Source organism: Myotis lucifugus, unplaced genomic scaffold (genome assembly GCF_000147115.1).
Source record: "Myotis lucifugus unplaced genomic scaffold, Myoluc2.0 scaffold_48, whole genome shotgun sequence".
NCBI lineage: Eukaryota > Metazoa > Chordata > Mammalia > Chiroptera > Vespertilionidae > Myotis > Myotis lucifugus.
The window spans coordinates 7349248-7370854 of record NW_005871096.1 but is presented as its reverse complement, the minus strand read 5'-3'; the positions used below and the strand labels follow the sequence as shown (position 1 = coordinate 7370854).

At 38.0% G+C, this 21607-nt stretch overlaps 1 protein-coding gene across 1 annotated transcript in view; it reads right to left on the bottom strand.

The window, feature by feature from the left end:
• The window catches only part of ARAP2 (ArfGAP with RhoGAP domain, ankyrin repeat and PH domain 2), a gene marked incomplete at its 3' end in the record, with an annotated part of 108584 nt that overhangs the window by 60406 nt on the left and 26571 nt on the right, over nucleotides 1–21607 (bottom strand). The window contains exons 4-7 of the mRNA XM_006088530.3: nucleotides 20153–20229; nucleotides 19355–19446; nucleotides 17256–17609; nucleotides 5564–5633 (exon numbers count right to left, since the gene is read on the bottom strand). Coding sequence (XP_006088592.1) covers nucleotides 5564–5633; nucleotides 17256–17609; nucleotides 19355–19446; nucleotides 20153–20229 — 593 coding nt within the window. The remainder of the gene's footprint in view (nucleotides 1–5563; nucleotides 5634–17255; nucleotides 17610–19354; nucleotides 19447–20152; nucleotides 20230–21607) is intronic.

The window sequence follows — 21607 nt, the reverse complement described above, 5'->3', positions numbered from 1 at the left end:
TTCCAGTCACAGTGACCTTCCTGCCGTCCCTTAAACATACCTTTTGCATACTCTGTTTACTCTTCAAGGAATGGTTTTTAAATATTTTTAAAATTAAATTTATTGTGCTAATGAAATTATATAGGTTTCAAGTATACAGTTCTATGATACATCATTTGTATATTGCATTGTGTGCCCACCAGCCAAAGTCAAACCTCCTTCCATCTCCATATATTTGACAACCTTTGCACTCATTACTACCCCGCCCACCCACCCACTCTCTCTGATAACCACCATGCTGCTGTCTCTGTGAGTTTTTGTCTCATTTGTTCATTTGCTGCTTTCAGTTTTATATGCCACATCAGTGAAATTATACGGGTCTTAACTTTTTCTGTCTGACTTATTTCTTGAGGAATGTTTTTCATACCCAACTTCACTAAAGATGCCCCTATGACTTTTTGCATTTCAGCATATTACATGCTCCTGCAGAAAGCCTTTCTGACCAGCCTCCTCTCTCAGTCCTTCGTCCTCACCCAGGCAGGTAACCCTAATTTAAGCTAATAGCAACCTGTACCTTTCCTGTATAACAACTACTAAATATAATTTAAATGATGATTTTTATATTTACGGTGTGATCATTTGGTTAATACAGTCTCCCCAAACAGACTGTGGGTCACACGTCTCTTTTCCTCACCACCTTTCACATAGCAGTTTTGTGTAAATATTTTCTGAATGAATAAATTCTACGTCTAATCAATCACAGTTATACCAAACTCTGACAGCTCATGTTTAATGTTTCTAAAGTCCTTCTCTGAACCCCTCCACTGGCCTATACAGCCCACACCTGGTAAATGAGCGCTTGAGTTACTGCACACCCTCCTGATCTGCCTCCTCACTTCCAGCTTGTCTTCCCTCTAACCTTTCTTGCATCTTGTTCATTTATCGCAGTTGAAAAAAGCACAGATTCACAGAGGAGGGTAAAAAGATGGGTCTAGAAGTTTGTACAGGGTTTTCGTGGATGGCAATGGACAGGAAAATTGAGAGGAAAGAGCAAAAACATGGAGATGAAAACATAGGAAAAACATGCTCCAGGTTCCCCCAGTGTGTCCAGACACTACTGAAAAGGTCACTACCAAGAAATAAGTGAAATGACTGGCTTTAACAAAGGAAACCCAGTAACTATGGGTTACAATGGCAATACTAGGCAATACTAGATCACTAAGTGCTCTAGGAATGACGGGGTTGGGGGGATGTCTCCCTATTGTGAGGCAACCTAAGACCTGGGAAAGGGCACAGCACCCCTGGGAACAGTGTGAGGGCCCCTCTTGGCTGTAAGTGGTTGAGACTAAACAGTCAAAAATCTAGAAGGTCCAAAACATTTATACTTTACCCTTTAGGCGATCCATTCTCGAATTTCAGTTTGCCTAAGAATTAGGTAGAGGAGCTTATAAAGGTATATTTCCAGTGAGATACTGAATAAAATATTACCATTAACTCATTTTTCAGTAGAAAAAAATCAAGTAGCATTATAGAAAAAGAAACAGGAATTTTAAAAAGGAAATTTTTTTTCCCTTCCTCTAGATCTCTTTAAAGAGATTAAAAAAACAAGTCGTTAAAAAAGTAACAACTGACCTACATGCCTGTAATAATGAAATCATATCTAACAAGTATTTATAGAAGAGTAATAGAAAAACAATTATCCAGAAATGATCAAAATGTACTTAACATGCTAAATACAGTGTCACTTTAACCTCAGGAAGTTGTAGTTCCTCTAATGGCTCATTTATAATCTGTCATGGGATGATTACAAGATAAATCTCGTAATTTTTAACACTGTGGAGTTGCATTTATGTTTCTCTTCAAACAACACACGCTAAAGACCAAAGACAATTTAGAAATAACAACTCAGTGACAACAGGCTCAAAATGACTATGTTTTTCAGAGTGTGAAATTTTCTTTAGAAGAAGAAATTTTAAAGCATCCCTTGAGCCTGTAACACACAGATATCTATGTCAAGTTTGTCATTTATCTACCACTTTCAGACAATGAAACAACCACAGGGCAATTCTGCCCACAGCTGAGTGAGAATGGGGGTGAGCTCCATTTCTTGGCAGGTGATAAGATATCAAGGCCATGGGGATGCTGCCATTTTCAGCAACACAATGAAAAGTCCTTGCGGAGACATGATTGAGCAGTGCTGAGAAAAGTGGAAGGAAACCAGGGAAACAGGCAACTCTGTGCACTGCCTCCTAAAAGCCCAATACATGCTCCCCAAGTGCACATGTAAACATTGAAGGATGCAACTACTCAGTGCACATGACCACTGAAACTGCACACCTACTGACACAGTAGCTAAGACTGCATCTATGCCTTCTGCTCCCTGGTCCTGAAATACCCTCTTCACAGTTCATCTCTTCTGCCTGAAAGGTCACAACAAAAACTGTGTCCCCTGCCTGGCTGGTGTTGCTCAGTGGCTGAGCATTGACCTATAAACAAGGTCATGGTTCAATTCCTGGTCAGGGCACATGCCCAGGTTGTGGGCTCAATCCCCAGTAGGGGGCATGCAGGAGGCAGTCGATCAATAATTCTTTCATCATTGATGTTTTATCTCTCTCTCCCTCTCCCTTGCTCTCTGAAATCAATAAATATATATTTTACCCTCTCCCCCATAGTGTCTGTGCCCATTGGTTAGGCTTATGTGCATGTATACAAGTCCTTTGGTTGATTTCTCTCTCTTACCCCCCCCTCCCCTACCTTCCCTCTGAGGTTTGACGGTCTGATTGATGTTTCTCTGTCTCTGGATCTGTTTTTGTTCAGGCATGAGTGGGAGGGGGGGGTAGGGGAGGCAATGGGTGGAAAAAGACACATATGTAATACCTTAATCAATAAAGAAAAAAATCAAATATATATGTTTTTAATATATATATTAAAAACAATAAAAAAAAAGAGGGAAAGAAACTGTCTCCTTTTAGAAACACCCATCCCAGTGTTTTGTTTTTCGCCAAGATAAACCAAATCATCTGAATTAGTAAAGGGGGAAAATATCACAGAAAACAGCAATATGAATTTTTAAAAATTTGATGTTAAGCTAAAGGATTTATAATAATTCATTTTAAAGTGAACTTTTTAAAAATGTATTTTTAGTGATTTAAGAGAGGAAGGGAGAGAGAGGGAGAGAGAGAGAGAGAAACATCAATGATGAGAGAGAATCATCGATGGCTGCCTCAGGCACGCCCCCCACCGGGGATTGAGCCTGCAACCCAAGCATGTGCCCTTGACTGGAATCGAACCTGGGACCCTTTCAGTCCCATAGGCCAACGCTTTATCCACTGAGCCAAACCAGCTAGGGCTTAAGGTGAACTTTTGACCTCAATTTTAAACCGAAGTTGCATCAATTTTATTGCATCAATATTCAAAAATGTGATAGGTACTCATCCCCTCACTGCACTGGAAATGAGCTTTCAAAAGGACAGAGTGAGTCCAGTTGGTCACAGATACTGGAAAGTCTCTCCCCGAAATGGCCATAATGATACCACCACCAACAGAGCTTCACTGCATGGAAGCCTGTCTCATTCCTGAATAGTTTTCCTCCTCATTCCAATGAGACCAGAGAAGGGCACAGGTACTGAAGAAAACTAGGGGTCATATTCCATCAGATACAGAGACCACATTGTACCTCCCCAGGCAAAGAAACTGTCTCAACATTCAAATACACAAATTGCCCTGCAGGTGTGGCTCAGTGGTTGAGCATCGACCCAGGAACCAAGAGGTCATGGGTTCAATTTCTGATCAGGGCACATGCCCAGGTTGCAGGCTCCATTCCCAGTAGGGGGTGTGCAGGAGGCAGCCAATCAATGATGTTCCTCTCTCATCTATGTTTCTATCTCTCTATCCCTCTCCCTTCCTCTCTCTCTAAAAATAAATAAAAACATATTTAAAAAAATAATGAAAAATCAAATACAAAAATAAACTAAAAACCGTAGTTAAAGCAGAAAACCAGCTATTAAAAAATATTCATCTCACTATCTTGCAAATTTCCAAGAGGTGTATTGAAACCTATTTGAGCTTTATCTGGACCACTGTAAAGTGAAATCCAGCAATTAGTACTTCTCTAGACTATCATTATTATTTTTTTAAGCAAAAACAAAGTTTTACTACAGAAAAGCTCCCTGCTGCAGGGAGAAGACCCAAGCGGGTTGCCCTCTGTCATTCTTAGTGTTATACTATGCCCTGTGTTATCTTATGTCTAAAACCATATTCTCTTCTGCCCTGCAGCACTGAAGAACCAATATATGAAAGGGAATATAAATCTCTATTCAAGCCACAAATATCACCAATATTAGACAGTGGAAATCTCTAAATAATGGAAAAATAATGTTAGATTATAAATAAGAGAATGTGGATAAGTGTTAAATGAGTATGTTAAAATAATGTATACAGTTAAGGCTATAAAATTGTCTGATTTCATTTAACTGAAATATGGTATATTTATTAGGTTCCAACCTTTGATTAAGGAAATTATTTTTTAAACACAAAGAAGTTGAAGGATTAGTACAATGAATACCCATGTATCCTCCATTTAGATCTGACCACTGTTAGCATCTTTAATTTTTGTTTTATCTAACTATGCATTTGTGCAAATATCTACATATATAAAAGCCCAGCAACCAGAACGACCAGAACGACCAGAACGACCAGAACGACCAGAGGCTATGACAAGCACTGCAGCATCCAACCAGCCTGATCTGGGCCCCAATCAACCCCTGCCCCGGCCCCCAATCGGCCCCCAACACCCTGACTGGGGATGGGGACAGCCAGCCAACCGCCAACGGCCCCTCCCTCCCATCGGCCCTGCCCGATGAGCCCCCATTGGGGCAGGCCAGCCAGACCCCACCTGTGCACGAATTTGTGCACCAGGCCTCTAGTTGTAACATAATTATCAAGATTTTTCAGTGAGTTCTAACTCCAAACATCCTTCTCAGCTCCATCTCCCACAAGTTTCCTTAACAAACACTATCCCCCATTTGGAGAAAACTACATCCATAGTAGAATGGATTTCCCATCTGAGCATCTCACTGTTCTCTCTGCTATCAGTCCTGTTCCCACTAGTTTCTTTTTACACGAACATTTCTCTAGTTTCTCCAAGTACATTCTTTTTTTCAAGACAAATAGCAAATGAAATCCCATGCAAGAAACCTTCTTTGTTTCTTCCACAAGCCCTTTCAGAGTAACTCTCCTTGCTTTGCCATCCCCTACCGTGATGTAATTTTGCAAACACTGCTTAGTGCTCTCTAGGATAAAGGCATTTCCTTGTTCATCTGTATAACGCTTGCAGCAATTTCTATAGGCTATACAAGATACTCCATAAATAACTGTTAGATATCTAGTGTGTGTTTTTTATTCCAATTTGATGTTTCAAGAAAAAGTTAAATTACGAAGAGTGTTTTACCCTATTATAATTCTTTTCATGTGATAATCCAACTCATGTTCTCAAAAAAAAAACACACAAAAGTTGATTGCTTAGTTTACTGAAGTACACTTAGGATGCGTAAAGCAATCTTTGAAAACTGTAAAATGTACTTACCTTCTCGTTATTGTAATAAGAAATGCTAAAGCCATCAAATTTCACCCATCTCTTCTGAAACATGCGTTTTCTGTAAAACATATGAAATTGTTATTTTACATTTAAGTACCATGAACTGGAATTTTAAAGATGTTTGTAATGTGACTGCACTTGCTGTTAATGCAGAAAACAATAGGCTACAACAATGCACAGTTTGGCAATTGTACACAAAGAGAAAAATATGTGTGATGGCACTTTCTAATCACCTATATAGGAGTCTAAAACAATGACACTGTTAACAGTGTTGTCACCCACATTTGTGAGGTTGAGTGCAAAACAAAGTACTGTCAGACACCCTATCAGCATACCCATCCCCCTTCATGAAGATAACAGAACTTCTCATCCCTCATTAAGCTTAAAACATTTATTTTACCTCCATTTCTGCTTTAGAGAATGAATAATATTTTGCTAAAATAATAAAGTGTTGTCAATTGGGTTTTATACAGATAAACTAATTATGATCTAATAAGCTGAAAAAGCCCTGTCCACATAGAGAATCATTTACAATCATCCAAAATTCATGAACATGTTTTGAAAAAGAATAATATGAAAGGCAACTGCCATTTAAAACGGATACTGAGATGAGAAACAAAGCAAAATAACGGGATCACGGGTTTCCAAGTGAAGCTTAAAAAAGAAAAAACCTTTTTCTGGCTACAAGGGAAAAGTAAAAAACCATTTCTGCGTGGTCTTTTTTCTGTTCTGTCTCGTTTCAGTCTCCTTTCCTGAAGACAGACAATCCTAAAGGTTTTGAAGATCCTACTTTCTACGTGACCTCTCAGTGTGGACTGACACAATCCAGATACTTTTAGCCTTTAACACAGATATGAAAACTAACTTTTTGAAAAAAATTCACCTACACAAAGACAGAAAAACCACTGTCTATCTTTTCCTTTTGCACTGTTCTGGCATGTTTAAGATAAGGAATTGGCATGACTTTCTGTGGTTTTCAGAAGATTTAAAGATAGAAAAAAAAAACCTCAGAAATGTGTAGAAAATTTTCCTTCCGGGCTTTTCCCTGAGTACCACACATCTATTATACTGCAAGCCTCCCACACTCATCCTTAGCCAATTTATTCCGCTTAAAATAAAATTAGAGAAAATCGGATCAAATGGAGAAAAGTTTCAAAGTTCATCAGTGCAGACAACATTTTCGCATATAAGCACCGAATTATGACATAATAAGAACATGTAAAGACCTTACGATCATAGAACTACAACTAACTATCCAACCCTCTTTCTACCTTATTCCCTCTTCTTTCGGTTTCTTAACTTCTAATGATTTGCAATTGGTTTTCTTAACATTGCAACATACAACAGGTTTTCACTTCTTTCAATAACCCAAGAGTTCTTCAAATTCCCAGCATTAAAATTAAAAAGAACATTAAGCAAACACACAATAATAATACACTGAACAAAATCACTGCGCATTCCTTTCATGCTGATCTGTCATACTTAAAGGCAGGTAAATACACATCTTCCCATAGGACTCCACAGTAATTCTGTAAAACAAGATTTGTTTGAGCCCCACCTGCCTTACATTGAGAATGGTGGTAAAATAAAGCTCAGTAACGTAAAATAATCTGTTTTATTATAAAAGTAATCAACATTTATGGCGATAAAGGCCTTAGAACCTTCCACTATCGCTCCATTCCCTTTGCTAACTACTCCTTATCTTTCAGAATTTCACCTATACCGCCTACACAGACATTCCTCCCCTGATACGCCAATTCAGAGCAGATCACAAAATTATTCCCTCTCTTTTTCCTCATAGCTCTGAATACAATCTCCCATTATAAATATATATTTGTCTACATGCTTAACGTCTTTTCTCCTGGTAACACCAGCCCTTATGTGTTACAAGGACAAAGTTCAAGAACGTTTCATTCTCTACTGTATGACTAGCAACTAACCCAGAGAGAAATAGGGCACTAAAAAAAAAAAAAAAAGAATCTGTGGAATGAATGAGTGACATGATTATGTGGCTGGCTCCTATCTGTGAGATCTCAGCTTGAAAGTCACTCCCTCTGAGTAGCCATCCCTGCCAGCAGATGGATCCTTCAGGTCCCCTGGGTCTCCTGCTCCATTTCTTGAATCAGACTTCACAATTTATAATTATATGTCTATTTTGCTTTATCCATCTCCCATGATAGATCTTTGATACTTGAATATAGAAAAGATTTGTTTTGTTTATCAATGTAAAACTAACAATTGCCACAGTTCCTAGCATATAAAATGTGCTTAATAAATATTTAACAAATATATTTTTCAGTGAAAAATTCCAATTTGCATTTCATATAGAGAAAATAAACATTACTAAAACACTTTACCTTTAATTCCCTTGTTTTTTTCTTTTTCCAAATACTAAAGATCAGGTCATGAAATGACCGTATAAAAGCTCTGTAAAACTAACTCGTTATTAAAGAAAAATTAGACACTACAGAAAACATGAAAAAAATGATCATTTTAATTTCCATGCAATGTTAAAATATATTTTAAACATTTTTAAAATACATTCTTAAAAATGTATTCATTTGGTACTTTCCTATTTAAAATGTAAGTTAGTCAATTTAAGATGTTTCTAAAATGAAATTTATATACATAACCTATTTTGCTCATTAAATGTGTCAACATTCAATTAGCTATTTTCTGCATGTGAACTTTAACAGCAAATTCTAATAACTGGTTAATTAAAGAACTTACACTTAGATCCTTTTTGACATTATTCCCCCCCTTTTTAAAATATATTTTATTGATTTTTACAGAGAGGAAGGGAGAAGGATAGAGAGTTAGAAACATTGATGAGAGAGAAACATTGATCAGCTGCCTCCTACACACCCCCTACTGGGGATGTGCCCGCAACCAAGGCACATGCTCCTGACCGGAATCGAACCTGGGACCCTTCAGTCTATCCACTGCTCTATCCACTGAGCCAAACCGGTTAGGGCCATTATTCCCCTTTTTACCTAATGAAACTTTGATTTGCTAAAACCTACAAATTAATCAAAATTCCAACTAAATATTAAAAGAAATATTTAGAAGGATGTGTTTCTAAATGTCAATGTACAATTTTAAATTAATAAATATATTGGTGAATACTAAAGTTTTAAGAATTATCATTTCTGAGCAATGGTTAAATATTTCTCTCATGTATTTATAAAAGTCTTTTAGACATCAGGTAACTAATTCCACTGGAATTATGTAAAATTAATTTAGTACACACAATTAGAGACTGCTAAAATATTTTAAATATTTTCTCTGATATAAGTTATGCCTTTCCCTTAAATATCTTTTAACAGCTAGTAAGTGTTAAAAATAAAAAAGACAAGGTATGAAATGCAACATCACCAATAATCACACAACACAAATTAGATCTGAAATAATGATGAATTATTACACAGAGATATTAAAGCCTTAGTCAATTAGCAATTTATTTGGCACAATAATCTTAGTAATAAAAAACAACAAACACTTACATAGTGCTTTGTTCTAGGCACTGTTGCAAGCCATACACAACTATTCATTCATTTAATCCTCCAAATAACCAGATAAGAAATATTATTATTCCCATTTTACAGATACAGGCACAGAGGCACTGCTAGGCTTAATAATTTGCCTACATCACACAAGTAAAGAGTAACTGGGAGTCAAACCCAGGCAATCTGTGCTCTTAATCACTACTCAATCCTGACTCTAGCACAGTTTATAGCAAGAAATCCTGAACATCCCTTTAGGCAGCAATAACATTTGACCTCTACCCTTTTATATGTGAGTTTAATTTTACAAAGTCCTTCAGAATTCCTTTAGGAAAAAAGGTAAAGCAGACAAAAAACATATTAGCCTTGGTTTTATCCTCCTTTGTTTTTAGGGTTCTAAAGGGAAACATTTCTTTAAGCAGCTTTTTTAGAATAGTTTCTAAGGCTTGTGCAGTGTTATTGAACGGATTTCTACAAACTCTTCCCTGGAGCTCTGGTAGGGCGGGGGGTGTAAAGTTTCAGCAGCTTTCATAAACAAACACCTTACCACCTGGTGTCAGTTTTTGTTGTCTCAAAATTACGTATCTTAAAATTCTTTTTTAACAACAGTGCATATACAATTAAAACTACATTTATTAAGTGCTCACACAGAGGCACTTCTATTTAATATCACTCCTAAGTGCCAGCAGAATTTTTTAAGATTACATCTGATAGCTTAAAAAGAAAAAAATCCCAAAATCAAACAAGCTTGCTAACCAATGATATCAATCCAAGGTGGCGGAGGCTACCGAACTGTCACCTTCAACTATCACCCAGCTGGAATGAACCTCCAAGGCACTAAGTCAGATGTATGGATTTTATTGCTCATGATTCTTAAGCCATCTCAAAAGTACTTCTCACTCATTCTACAAAATACCTAAGAACAAAGAGATTAATATGCTTTACCAGATTCAGGGGCCTTGTTTACATAATCCTATAGCATTATGTGCACACTGTATCGTATTCTCTGCTCTAACCCTAACTAGACTCAGTATGTTTTGAAACTCCTATAATTCCCCAAAATATAGACTTTTATTGATCTATTCACTCATTTTTACTTAGCTAATTATTATTTTACCTAATTATTCTTTTAAGGATGAGGCTTTTAATAGTGCAGTATTAGTTATAAAGTATTTTATAGATAGAAATCCAAGGAGTTATTATATTTCTCTAAAACACCAGCACTTTTCTATTCTAAAATGCATTTCCTCACTTTTAAGCAAACCCAAATGAGAGTTTCTAAGATTATATAAGCCAAAACGAATTGGGGCTAATAAAACATGGATATGTGCTAAAAGGACCCTGGAAAGTCCATGAAAAAGCATGAACATGTGTGTGTGAATACCAATTTTTACAATATTTACAAAGAATTTAGTGTTTACATGATATGGCATATGAAAAGCTATGTTAAAAGATTCACACTTCTTTATTTTATGGCGTCATACTCTATTTTTTAAAAAAAAAACAACATTTAACCAGTTTCTAGTTAAGACGATCACTTAAAAGCTTGTTTACCTCTACTTCTCCCAAAACTTCAAACAATTAAAAAAGCAAATAAAAATCAATACCTACAAACCAACACTGACCAGAGTAGATGATAGCAGGTATATTTAGCAAGTGGGAAAGCAGAAGAAAGGACAGGGACTGCCTTCGGAGGCTTCAGAGAGCTGACTGCTAGGCCTGCGACTGGTCACAGCAAGAGGAAAACCAATTACCCACAAAATCTCAGAAAAATCTCAGGAGGTGGAGACACTTGGGGAAGTGACTATGAAGGGCAATGGGGTGCTGAGGCCAGAAACATCTGTTGGAAGGCAATTAAAGAGGTGTGTGCCCTCCTCGCTGCATCCCAGGATCCCTCCCTCACTGTGCAGGGCTGGAAAACTGCCCTTCCTCTTCCTCAACAGAAAGGTAGTTTCTTCCATGTGGGCTTCTTCACACAGGGCTCTGCACGGGGAGACTAAGACAGGGCTGAAGGCAGGGGAGAGTCTTAGGAACAGCAGAATCACAGCATTCTTCATGGTGGCCAAGGCATGGAAACCACCGAAGTGTCCTTTAATAGATAATGAGATGAAGAAGATGTGGTACATATATACAGGGGAATACTACTCGGCCATAAGAAGATATGAAATCCTACCATTTGTGACAGCATGGATGGATCTCAAGAATATCACACTAAGCAAAATAAGCCAGGCAGAAAAAGTCAAGAACCATATGATCTCACTCATATGTAGGATACAAAACTGAAAGCAAAAAATGAACAAAGACAAACAAACAAAAACTCAGACACAGATAACAGTATGGTGGTTACCAGAGGGAAGGGAGATGGGGAGGAGTAAAGGGTAAAAGGGGCCAAATATATGGTGGCAGAAGGAGGTTTGGCTTTGGGTGGTAAACACATAATGTAATATACAGATGATGTATCACAGAACTGTCCACTTGGAATCCATATAATTTTATTAACCAATGTCACCCCGATAAATTTAATAAAAATAAAAAAGAAACAATCCAATGACAGTTTGTGTCATAAATAATTATGCTCAAAGTCCACTTTCCCTATTAAGTTTCCAAAAAGTTGTTTATCGTTTTATCACCCTCAAGAAGGGAATTCATTTAAAAGATCTGGCATGAGGGGACTCCAAGGAACATCATCTCATGAAAAACAGACAGCCATACCCACCAGAGGCTGTTCCAATCAGCTGTGTAATATCTCACTTTAAAAAGCAACAGCCCAAGATTAACAAAACATTTGAGGAAAACATCTCTAAGGTAAAAGATGGGAATGACCCCTTCCCTCCCAAAAAAGGAAACAGACTCAACTAGAGAAGAAAACTTGAAAAAAACATATTAATATCCTCAGAGACATTAAGAGAATATATTGCACTCATGGAACAATACTGGCATACTATAAAAAGAACAGTCAAAAGTAAGAAACTGCTTTCCATATTAAATATAGGATAACAAAACACAAAAGTAGGTTCAAAAGTGCAATTGAAGAAACTTCCCAGAAATGAAAAAGCTACATTTTATCAGCATTTCGGTGCAGGAAGTCCAATATCAAAGTACCAGGAATTCTAGAATCCCTATATATAACATGGGCCACTGGCTTCTGGGTGAGCTGACGCCTAACCACTGTCTGGGCTTTGACCTCATCTTGGTATTTGGCCATTGGCTTTTCCCTCTGTCCTAGTCCTCTGTCCAACCAGAACATGCAAGTCACTGGCAGTCTCTCCCTCCTCAGCCTAGTGCCCAACCTTGCATCTCCCATAAAATAACCCCAGCTTACCCCTGCTATCCATCTCACATACTGCAGATCCTCCAGATATCGCCCCAAGTCGTGTCCTTCCTCCCCTCCTTCTAGCCAGAAAGTATTTCATCTGAAAATGCCAGTTCAAAATGTATCCATTTTCCAAAGACCAACTGAACTGCTACTTCTCTGGACCAGGTCTTTGAAGAAATGTTTTCTCAACAATCCCTTTGTAACCCCACAATTCTGTACTCTATGGACCTGACCTGTCTGTACCATTATTATTATACTCTGTCTTTATGTTTTACTTCTAATTTCCTAAATGGAAGACACACAAAAGGAGCGCACACATCTCACTTATCGTTGCATGACTCCATAAATTCTTCAGCTAGTGTACATTCAAATTGCTGAATCAGCCTCATGCGTTCAGCTTCTGCTGCCCCAGATTTACATAACCACACGATGCTTCTCCATGATTCAAAAATCAATAATTTTTTTTTAAAAGAGAATTTAGCTAAGTAAGAAAGTCCTAAAACAACTTATCAAGTAAACTCTGAGTTCCTGGAGATATACGGTAGTTTTTATAAATATGCTCAGTGTATTATGCTGAGCACACAAACATTAGTAGAAAACAGCAAACTAAAGATAAAAGAGTCTCCTTATTGCAGACATTCTTGGCTATTTCGATATGTGCATCTCCCATAAAGGGTACAGACATGACACCACGTTCTCCTCTTTACAGAACTCACAGGATTCTTCCTCTGAATTACATATTTGGAAAATGCTAAAATAAATCATATCCAATTGTTCATTTTTGCATCTTTTCAGATTTGCTGAAATGCTTGAGCTTATTAATTACAGCTAGAAAAGGCAAGAGGGGCATATTGGTTTTTTATCCTCTGAACTCAGTGAGTATTTTAAAACAGGTACCATTTATTAAGTTTTTCATCTGCTTGCCCTAGTTGTAATAACAGACCCAAGTTCAACATTCTATCAAGTTTCTTCCATACAATTTTATAAAGCAATAGTATCAAGCTACATTATAATTAGACTAGAGGCCAGGTGCACGAAATTCGTGCTCTTGGGGGAGGGCGGATCCCCTCAGCACAGCCTGCACCCTCTCACATTCTAGGAGCCCTCGGGGGATGTCTGACTGATGGCTTAGCGCTGCCACCAAGGCAGGAGAGACTCCCGCCACTGCTACTGCGCTCGCCAGTTGTGAGCCCGGCTTCTGGCTGAGCCGCGCTCCTCCTATGGGAGCGCACTGACCATCTGGGGGCAGCTCCTGCGTTGAGTGTCTGCCCCTGGTGGACAGTGCCTGTAATAGCGACTGGTCATTCCACCGTTTGATTGATCTGCACATTAGCCTTTTATTACATAGGATCATTCAAATTTTTAAATAAACTTCATACGTTAAGCTCAACTGGAAATGTTTCAGTATTTCTTTAAAAAAAATATTTTTTTTATTGATTTCAGAGAGGAAGGGAGAGGAAGAGAGAGATAGAAACATCAATGATGAGAGAGAATCATCCATCAACCCCCATCCCCTGCACGCCTCACACTGGGGATAGAGCCTCAACCTGGGCATGTGACCTGACCGGGAATCGAACCGTGACTTCTTGGTTCATAGTTTGATGCTCAACCACTGAGCCAGGCCAGCCGGGATCAGTGTTTCTTAGCTGCATAATGTTACAGAATTATTTTCTTACTAAATATTTGGTGGTTTTTTACACTCTGTTCATTAATTCAGAACTGGCATTTTCATTTCAAAAGCAAATAGATACTCCACCATGTGAAATAAATCCAGATTATGAATTTATTTTGTTTAATGTCACTCATGACTGACAACAGTTTCAAACAATATTTGGAGAAGGATAACTGAGTGTGGCTATTTATTTTTAAACTGTGTTTTGACAACACATGTAAGTGTCTCCAAGGAGGAAACAGAATTATAAGGAGAACACTGAGGGACCACTGCTCTGGGAATGTACATTAGCGCCATCAATGGCACCTGCAGATTTTCAACAGTGTTCAGAATTCAGTTTTACAAAATCCCTAGAAAAATGTAAAGAAAAAAATGATGTCTTATGCTAGTTTTTTACTGATTCTGTCGAAAATAAATATTAAAGAATCTATCGCGTGCCACATTGTGGTTACTGAGGATACTGCAGTAAACAAAAGCCAATCTAGATGCTGTCCCCAGGGAACGTATATGAAATAAACTAGAGACCTGATGCACGAAATTTGTGCAAGAGGGCCTTCTTTCCCCCGGCTGCTGGCACCGGCTTCCCTCTGGCACCCAGGACCTGGGCTTCCCTCCAGCCACTGGCAGGCACCTGGGACACAGGCTTCCCTCACAGCCCCAGCTTTGTCCGGTCTAATTAGCATATTATGCTTTTACTATTATAGATAAGTCATCTAGTATAGAGCTGGGCAGAGAAAACTAAAGTAACTAAGGGAGTAACGGGGTGGTGGGGGAGGGGCAGTGGTAACTTCAAATTTGGAGGCAGACATAGAGCAAGCAGTTAAGGGGATAGGGTACAAGCCCTATTACTCTCCGGGTAAGAGCATTCCAGGCAGAAAGAACAAGTGCAAAGGCCCAGGAGGGGGCTCCTGCTTCGTATTTCTTCTAGTTTTATAGAGAAATAGAAAAAGGTTTCTCTATTTTGTGATCTATCAGGATATAATTTTCTATTTGGGGCCCAGGGGAGATGGAAGAAGATAGTATAAGATTTTAGTCAACCATCTCATCTGCTTTGTGCTTCTATGGCTCACAGGCCAAATCTGGCCCATTGTCTGTGTTTATAAATAAAGTTTCATTGAAAAAGCCTCATTCATTGGCTCCCATAGCCTCTATGTCTGCTTTAACGCTACAACTGCTGAGTTGCTGATACCCCATAAAGATCACATGGCTGTAAAGATTAAAATATGTATTATCTGACCATTTACAGAAAAAGCTTGCTAATACCTTCTCTTGGAATTCAGAATGTCATCTGAACCAGTGCGACCTGCACCAAAGCAACATGTGACCATGAGCTAAGCACAGCTCGGTAACCTCTGCACAAGGAATGGGCAGGTATCCATTGTCTAACTAATGAGCATCTTAAACACCCTTCCAATGGCCAAAGTCTAATTAGGAAAAGGAAAAATTCAGATTCTACTTCTGGTCTAATACATGCTTCTTGGTCAGTGACACATTGTTTCTCTCCAGTCATGGCAATATAATCCTGGAGAAATTTTTTAAAAAATTTCCTGGTGCTATAACAAACTCCTTTGTTTTCTTTCCTATATCCATTCCTCCTGGTATTCGGGGGAAAACAATTTAAGCCAGAAAACTCAATTATTTCTCCTAACATGGAGAGATATAAATCTAGAAAACTTACAGCATCTAACCTTAGGCAGATTCAGAAGAGAAAGAAGGAAAAGCCAGAGTTCTGACAAAGAGAAGGGAGAAAATGTTCTACCTGTCCCAGGAGTGGCCAATAATGGTGACGCTTTCTCAGGGTGCCCGGAGCATAAACATGCCAACCCCGTGAAGAGCAAGGTGCCACCAGAGAATACGCAGGAAACCACGGCTGCTGAGGGCTCTGTACCCAGAGTCTGCAAAACCTTCCGGTGATATTTTGGAAGCCCACTCGGATCTCCCTAAACGCTTAATTTTACAGAAATGAAAGAGCTGAGAATATGCGAGCTCACTCCTTCATTCCACCCGTGTGTATGATCTAAGTGCTGACTCATACTTTGCTATTTACCAATAATACTGATGACTGATGAAAAGTAGACACAGCTGACTACTTTATCATCCTAATGTAACCAGGAAGAAGAGAGACAAAGTAATTGGTACAAGAAGTACTTTGGTTTATTCAACATCTAATTTGCTAAAAGGATGCAATCATATGAAATGTTAACCATATAATTAAAAGCCATAAAAGTGTTGGGGGTCTTTTGGCTTTCTTAAGACATGCAATACCTGCTCCCACTAGGCAACTGATACTTCTCCTGGTAATTATTTGCTAATAAAATTTATTCCAGGTCAAACCAAGGCCTTCTGGAAATGATGAACATTTGCGGGGGGGTCAGGGGGGTCAGGGGGGGGGATAGCAGAGAAAACCAGCATATTGTAGAGAAATAGCAGAGAAAACACCACATTAATTACTTAAACAGGAGAGGTTTAATCCAAAAATAACTTAATGATTCATGAGGAACATTTCAAATAAATATTGCAAAAAGACATCCAAAATCAAGATGCTAGAAAACAATTCTAATTAAACATAATCCCTCCCCAAAGATTTCTCAGTACTATGAAATGCTTAAGGGACAGAAGTTTCTTCGTAAACAGAAACGATAAGTGTTTTTTAAAAGTATAATATTCAGGGAACTCTGACCTTCTGTGCAACATACAAAATTCAAAACAATATATTAATAACAGTGAAGGCTGAAATCTAACAATGACGTGTTTTCCCTTAACTACAATAAGCCTTGTATTCCCAAACAGAACACTTATGAGATGAGCAAAAGCCAAACAGTGTGGCCTGAGTGATACTAACTCAATCTGTGTTGTTTTTTCTTTGCTACAAATTGGGACACAATAGTGAATTTTGGTGCAAAGTTAGAAACTAACCCTAAGGTTCTAGAGGTAAAATCGTAACTTCCAGTTTTAATCTGCTTTTCAGCACCTTAACCCCTCATTCCATTTAGCATATTCCACAGGCTTCTCTTACGTCTAAACAACAGCATTTGCAAAAGCATGTTGAAAGTCCAGAAAAACAATCTGTATGCATGGTGACGAGGGGTGAAGGAAGGGGGGTTAGTAGCAACCTTGCAGGTTTAGAAATGGATAAACTTGAATTTTTGAAAATATGTTACTTATTAAAATAAATGAACAAATACATACCCTTGAGGAGAGAGTTTGTCTAGCCAGCCCGATTTAACCTTCTTCGCAGACGATCCATAAAAGCAGGCATAAGGAGATATTGGACTTGAGGAAATGACTGATGAATCAGCATTTCCACTCGTTGAGCTTAAGGGATAACTGTGCCTATTAACAGGGTCCAAGTTCAATACTTTTTGAGTCCTGGATTTAGATGCCTTTGAATTTTTTCTTTTTAAACTCTGAAAGCATTCTTCTACTGTTGAATATTCTGAATCTGCAGCTCCGCCAGTCGGAAAGTTGTTTTTGTCCTCTCGAGGTATCCAAATATCTTCCACTTTGTCTTCACTTACATTCTCCTTCCTGTTATCATATATGCTAAAGGGAAAAAAATAGTGTAAACGTTTCACAGTGCTTATGCCATTTAAGCCATCGGTTATTTTTTACATTTATAAACAACCCACCGCAGAAATTTCAGACCAGGAAAATCTTAGCATTCAATTAATCCACCTGATAATTTTTAAAATTCTTCCAAGAAAATTAAATACAAATCTCTCATTATCCTAAGACCTATTTGAACACTACTAGAAGTAGTATATTTTTTCTTGCGTATCATTTAATCCTATCTGCTTATTTGGGGGGCTGGGTACAGGTGGTAAGGATGGGAGACAGGCTGTATTCTTTGCAATACAATTTAAACATCTTCACCGGCACCATTAAGCGGCCAGCCCAACCCTGGTCCCTGGGCAACATCATGAACGACTAACTTATGTTTTTGGAGATCTTCTTCTAAACTCCTTGCCTCTTCTTTGACTCTCCACTCCCAGGACCTTATGTTCCATTACAATGTAATAGGACAGGGAGTCCTGTCTGATGAGTGCTTTAGTATTATTTTGCAACACTAATGAGGAAGAACCAGACCACACTGCTAGCTAGAAAATGAGAAAGGGTCAGGGTTACACTAAGAAGAGCGGTGTAGCATATACTATTTACTGGAACACATTCATAATAGCTAAGCATATCGCTATACATTTCAGGAATGACAAAACAGAGTCACTGAGTAATTGATGTGTAATAAAACCTATAACCCATAAAGGAGGTTTTTTCCTAATCAATAAAACATATGTTTAGGGGTCCAATTACATTCTTCTGGATACAGTGTTCTAAAAGCCAGAACTTCCTTAAAGAATGATTTAGCCTGGCCCCTTCCACGTTATGCATTATAATAGAGTCATATCAAGTGCTTGCTGAACTAGGATTTTAGTATCTTCCTTAAGTTTTCCTATTTTCCTTAAGTTTAGTTTCAACTGTTGAAGGGAAACCCACAACAGTGTTAGCCTTCAGAAAGAGAAGGATAAAATGGAAGATAAAACGAATGTTAAGTAATGAACCAGTAAACCAAGTCCTAATAAAGCTGAGAGAAAAACAAAATTTATGTTGGAGCCGTAGAAATTCTGATTAATTTCATGTGTGATCCAAATAAGTGGGTAATTTTCAAGCCACTTGTCAATGCAGAACGTTCAATAAAAAAATACTGTTACATTTGTGAAAACTCACATAGAGTTTTTTGCACTGCTCCTTTCTCCTCCATATTAACTAACTTCTTCTAATCCTTAAAATGCAATCACAGTCACCACATATTTGCCACATTGGGAAGGGGAGAGTGGTTTCAAATTAGAGGAAGACCAAAGTAATCTGTCACAGAACACACTTGGTCTACAGACTCTAAATTCAATTATTAAAATGAGTTCTGCTACTGACGCATTTAAAAAGAAAAGATTTGCTGCACTAGCTGGTGTGGCTCACTGGCTAGAGCACCGGGCCATGCACCAAAGGGTCGAAGGATCAGTTCCTGGTCAGGGGCACATACCTGAGTTGCGGGTTTGATCCTTGGCCCCAGTCAGAGCACGAGCAAAAGGCAACCAATCGATGTCTCTCTCTCATAACGATGTTTCTCTCTCCTCCCTCCCTTCCACTCTCCAAAAATCAATGGAAAAAATATCAAAAAAGATTTGAACTTACCAATGTTAACTATTTTCTTCGAAACATAATATGAGCAAGAAGTCAACATTGTGTAACATTTTATTCCAAAGAATTAATCATCATTAGTCATGACTTCATACCTTGATTGGACAAAAAAAGAGTTTCTTTCAGTTGTTGCTTTCCCTTTGAGTGTTTCTTCATGGGCCCAAAATTCATTCCTTATAGACTTTTTCTATTAAAAAAAATACATACATTTTTTTTAGGGTTTCAATATTCTACAAAGTTCCACAATATCTGGGTTTAGTTTTATTATCCAAATGTCTAATTGCTTAGGTCAATTATCAGTAAAAACAATGTAATTAGGAAGACTCCATTAAACAGTAGCCTTTGGATGCTTTTTTCAATAACTAATTTCAATCATTAATAACTCATCATTTCAAGAAAAAAAACAGAATATGCTAACCAAGAATAAAGTTTATTTACTTTTACTTTCCCAATATTTTTTGTCTTCTAACTTCTTTTTTATCATGACCAAGAAATAAAATAGCAAAGAGCATAGATACTGAAGAGAAAAGACTAAAACTGAATAATTAAGATATGTAACTAGTTAGAAGTCTGTATTTGGGTATAATGCAAAGCAAATGGGGAGGGAGAGAAGGGGTTGCTTGCTTTTGCTTTTTATGATTTTTTTTAACTTCTCTTGCACAAAACTTTGAACACACACTAACCCTTATTTCTGAAATCAAACTGAAAATTTGTTTTTGTAATATATATTTAAAGATAAAATTTTATCATGATTTTATGGAACAGAATTTTACTGACTGAAAATTTCATTCTTCAACATAACACAGTCTTCAAACAGCATGCAGGAAAATGAAGCAGCAAGTATAAACAGAAGAGTAAATAATATGAAAAAAATTAAAATGAATGGAACAAACCTTGGAAGTTTCTAGTCTCTGGAAGAGAAAGGTCTCTCCATAAGGAAAGATGGAAGATGAATTCTCCTCATTTGAATCTTTTGGGGAAATTATAGGATGAGAATGAAAAGATGTAAATAATGGGAAACATTGTTTTTTTAAAAGGCATGTGTTTATTTTAAAGCAATATCACAACTTAAGTTTTATTCTCTGAGGGTCCAAAATTATGCTCATAATTCTTACCCCCAAATAAACTCTTCGGATGTAGCACTCGCTATACATACCCTCACTTGTACAATAGTAAAAATTTACTATTTCTTAAAGTGTGATGTGTCAGATATATTTGTCCTTGCTAACCTCTAAGATCTACATTAATATAACCAAGCACATTTTCCACTGTTTACAATGGAAATTGTCATGGTGCCATTTTTTCCTTTATTTTATTTTTCCCATCATCGTTTCCCCCCCAATACCTCTTCCACCTCCACCCATACCTCCACAGTCATGATGCCATTTTTAATGTTAAACCTATATAATGAAAGGGTAATATGCAAATTGATCCTAACTATGGAACACCCAGGAACAACCAGGAACGACTGGTCACTATGATGCGCACTGACCACCAGGGGGCAGACACTCAATGCAGAAGCTGCTCCATGGTGGTCAGTGAGCTCCCACAGGGGGAGTGCCACTCAGTCACAAGCCAGGCTGACGGCTGCAAGTGCAGTAGCGGTGGCAGAAGCCTCTCCTGCTTCCTCAGCAGCACTAAGGATGTCCAACTGTGGCTTAGGCTCGTTCCATAGGGGGCCTAAGCCATCAGTCGGACATCCCCCAAGGGCTCCCAGGCTGCCAGAGGGATGTCTGATTGCCAGCTTAGGCCTGATCCCCCCAGGGAGCAGGCCTAAGCCAGCAGGTGGATATCACCCGAGGGGTCCCAGACTGCAAGAGGGTACAGGCCAGGCTGAGGGACCCCCCCCCCATCGCCAAGTGCATGAATTTTCATGCACCAGGCCTCTAGTTCCTAAATAAGAGAATAGTATAACAGCAAAAAATTAATCTTAATTCTACTATAACTTTCAATAAGTAATTATTAAAAATTCACTAGCAGAACAACTAGATGTTATATGACTCAAAATACCAGAATCCACTTAATATAATCCATCTGATTCCATAGCTACTAATACATCTGTAAATAAATTATTTCAAAAGAATTGCCACCATCTTTGAATTACACCAATCTATAAGAAAGAATTCTCAACACTTTCATTTTCTGATAGGGCAAAACAATTTTTAAAGGCTCAGTAGCAAGTATTTGTTTGCCATCTTATTGTTGAGAAGAATGTTCCTGAATTTGTGGAAACAGAATTTTCAGAAAAAAAGAAAAGCCCCTGTCAATGATCAATTCACCAGAGCGATGTCAGCCCTTTCCTGTTACCATGGCAAAAATTACTTTCCATAATCTATGTTCTGTAGCTC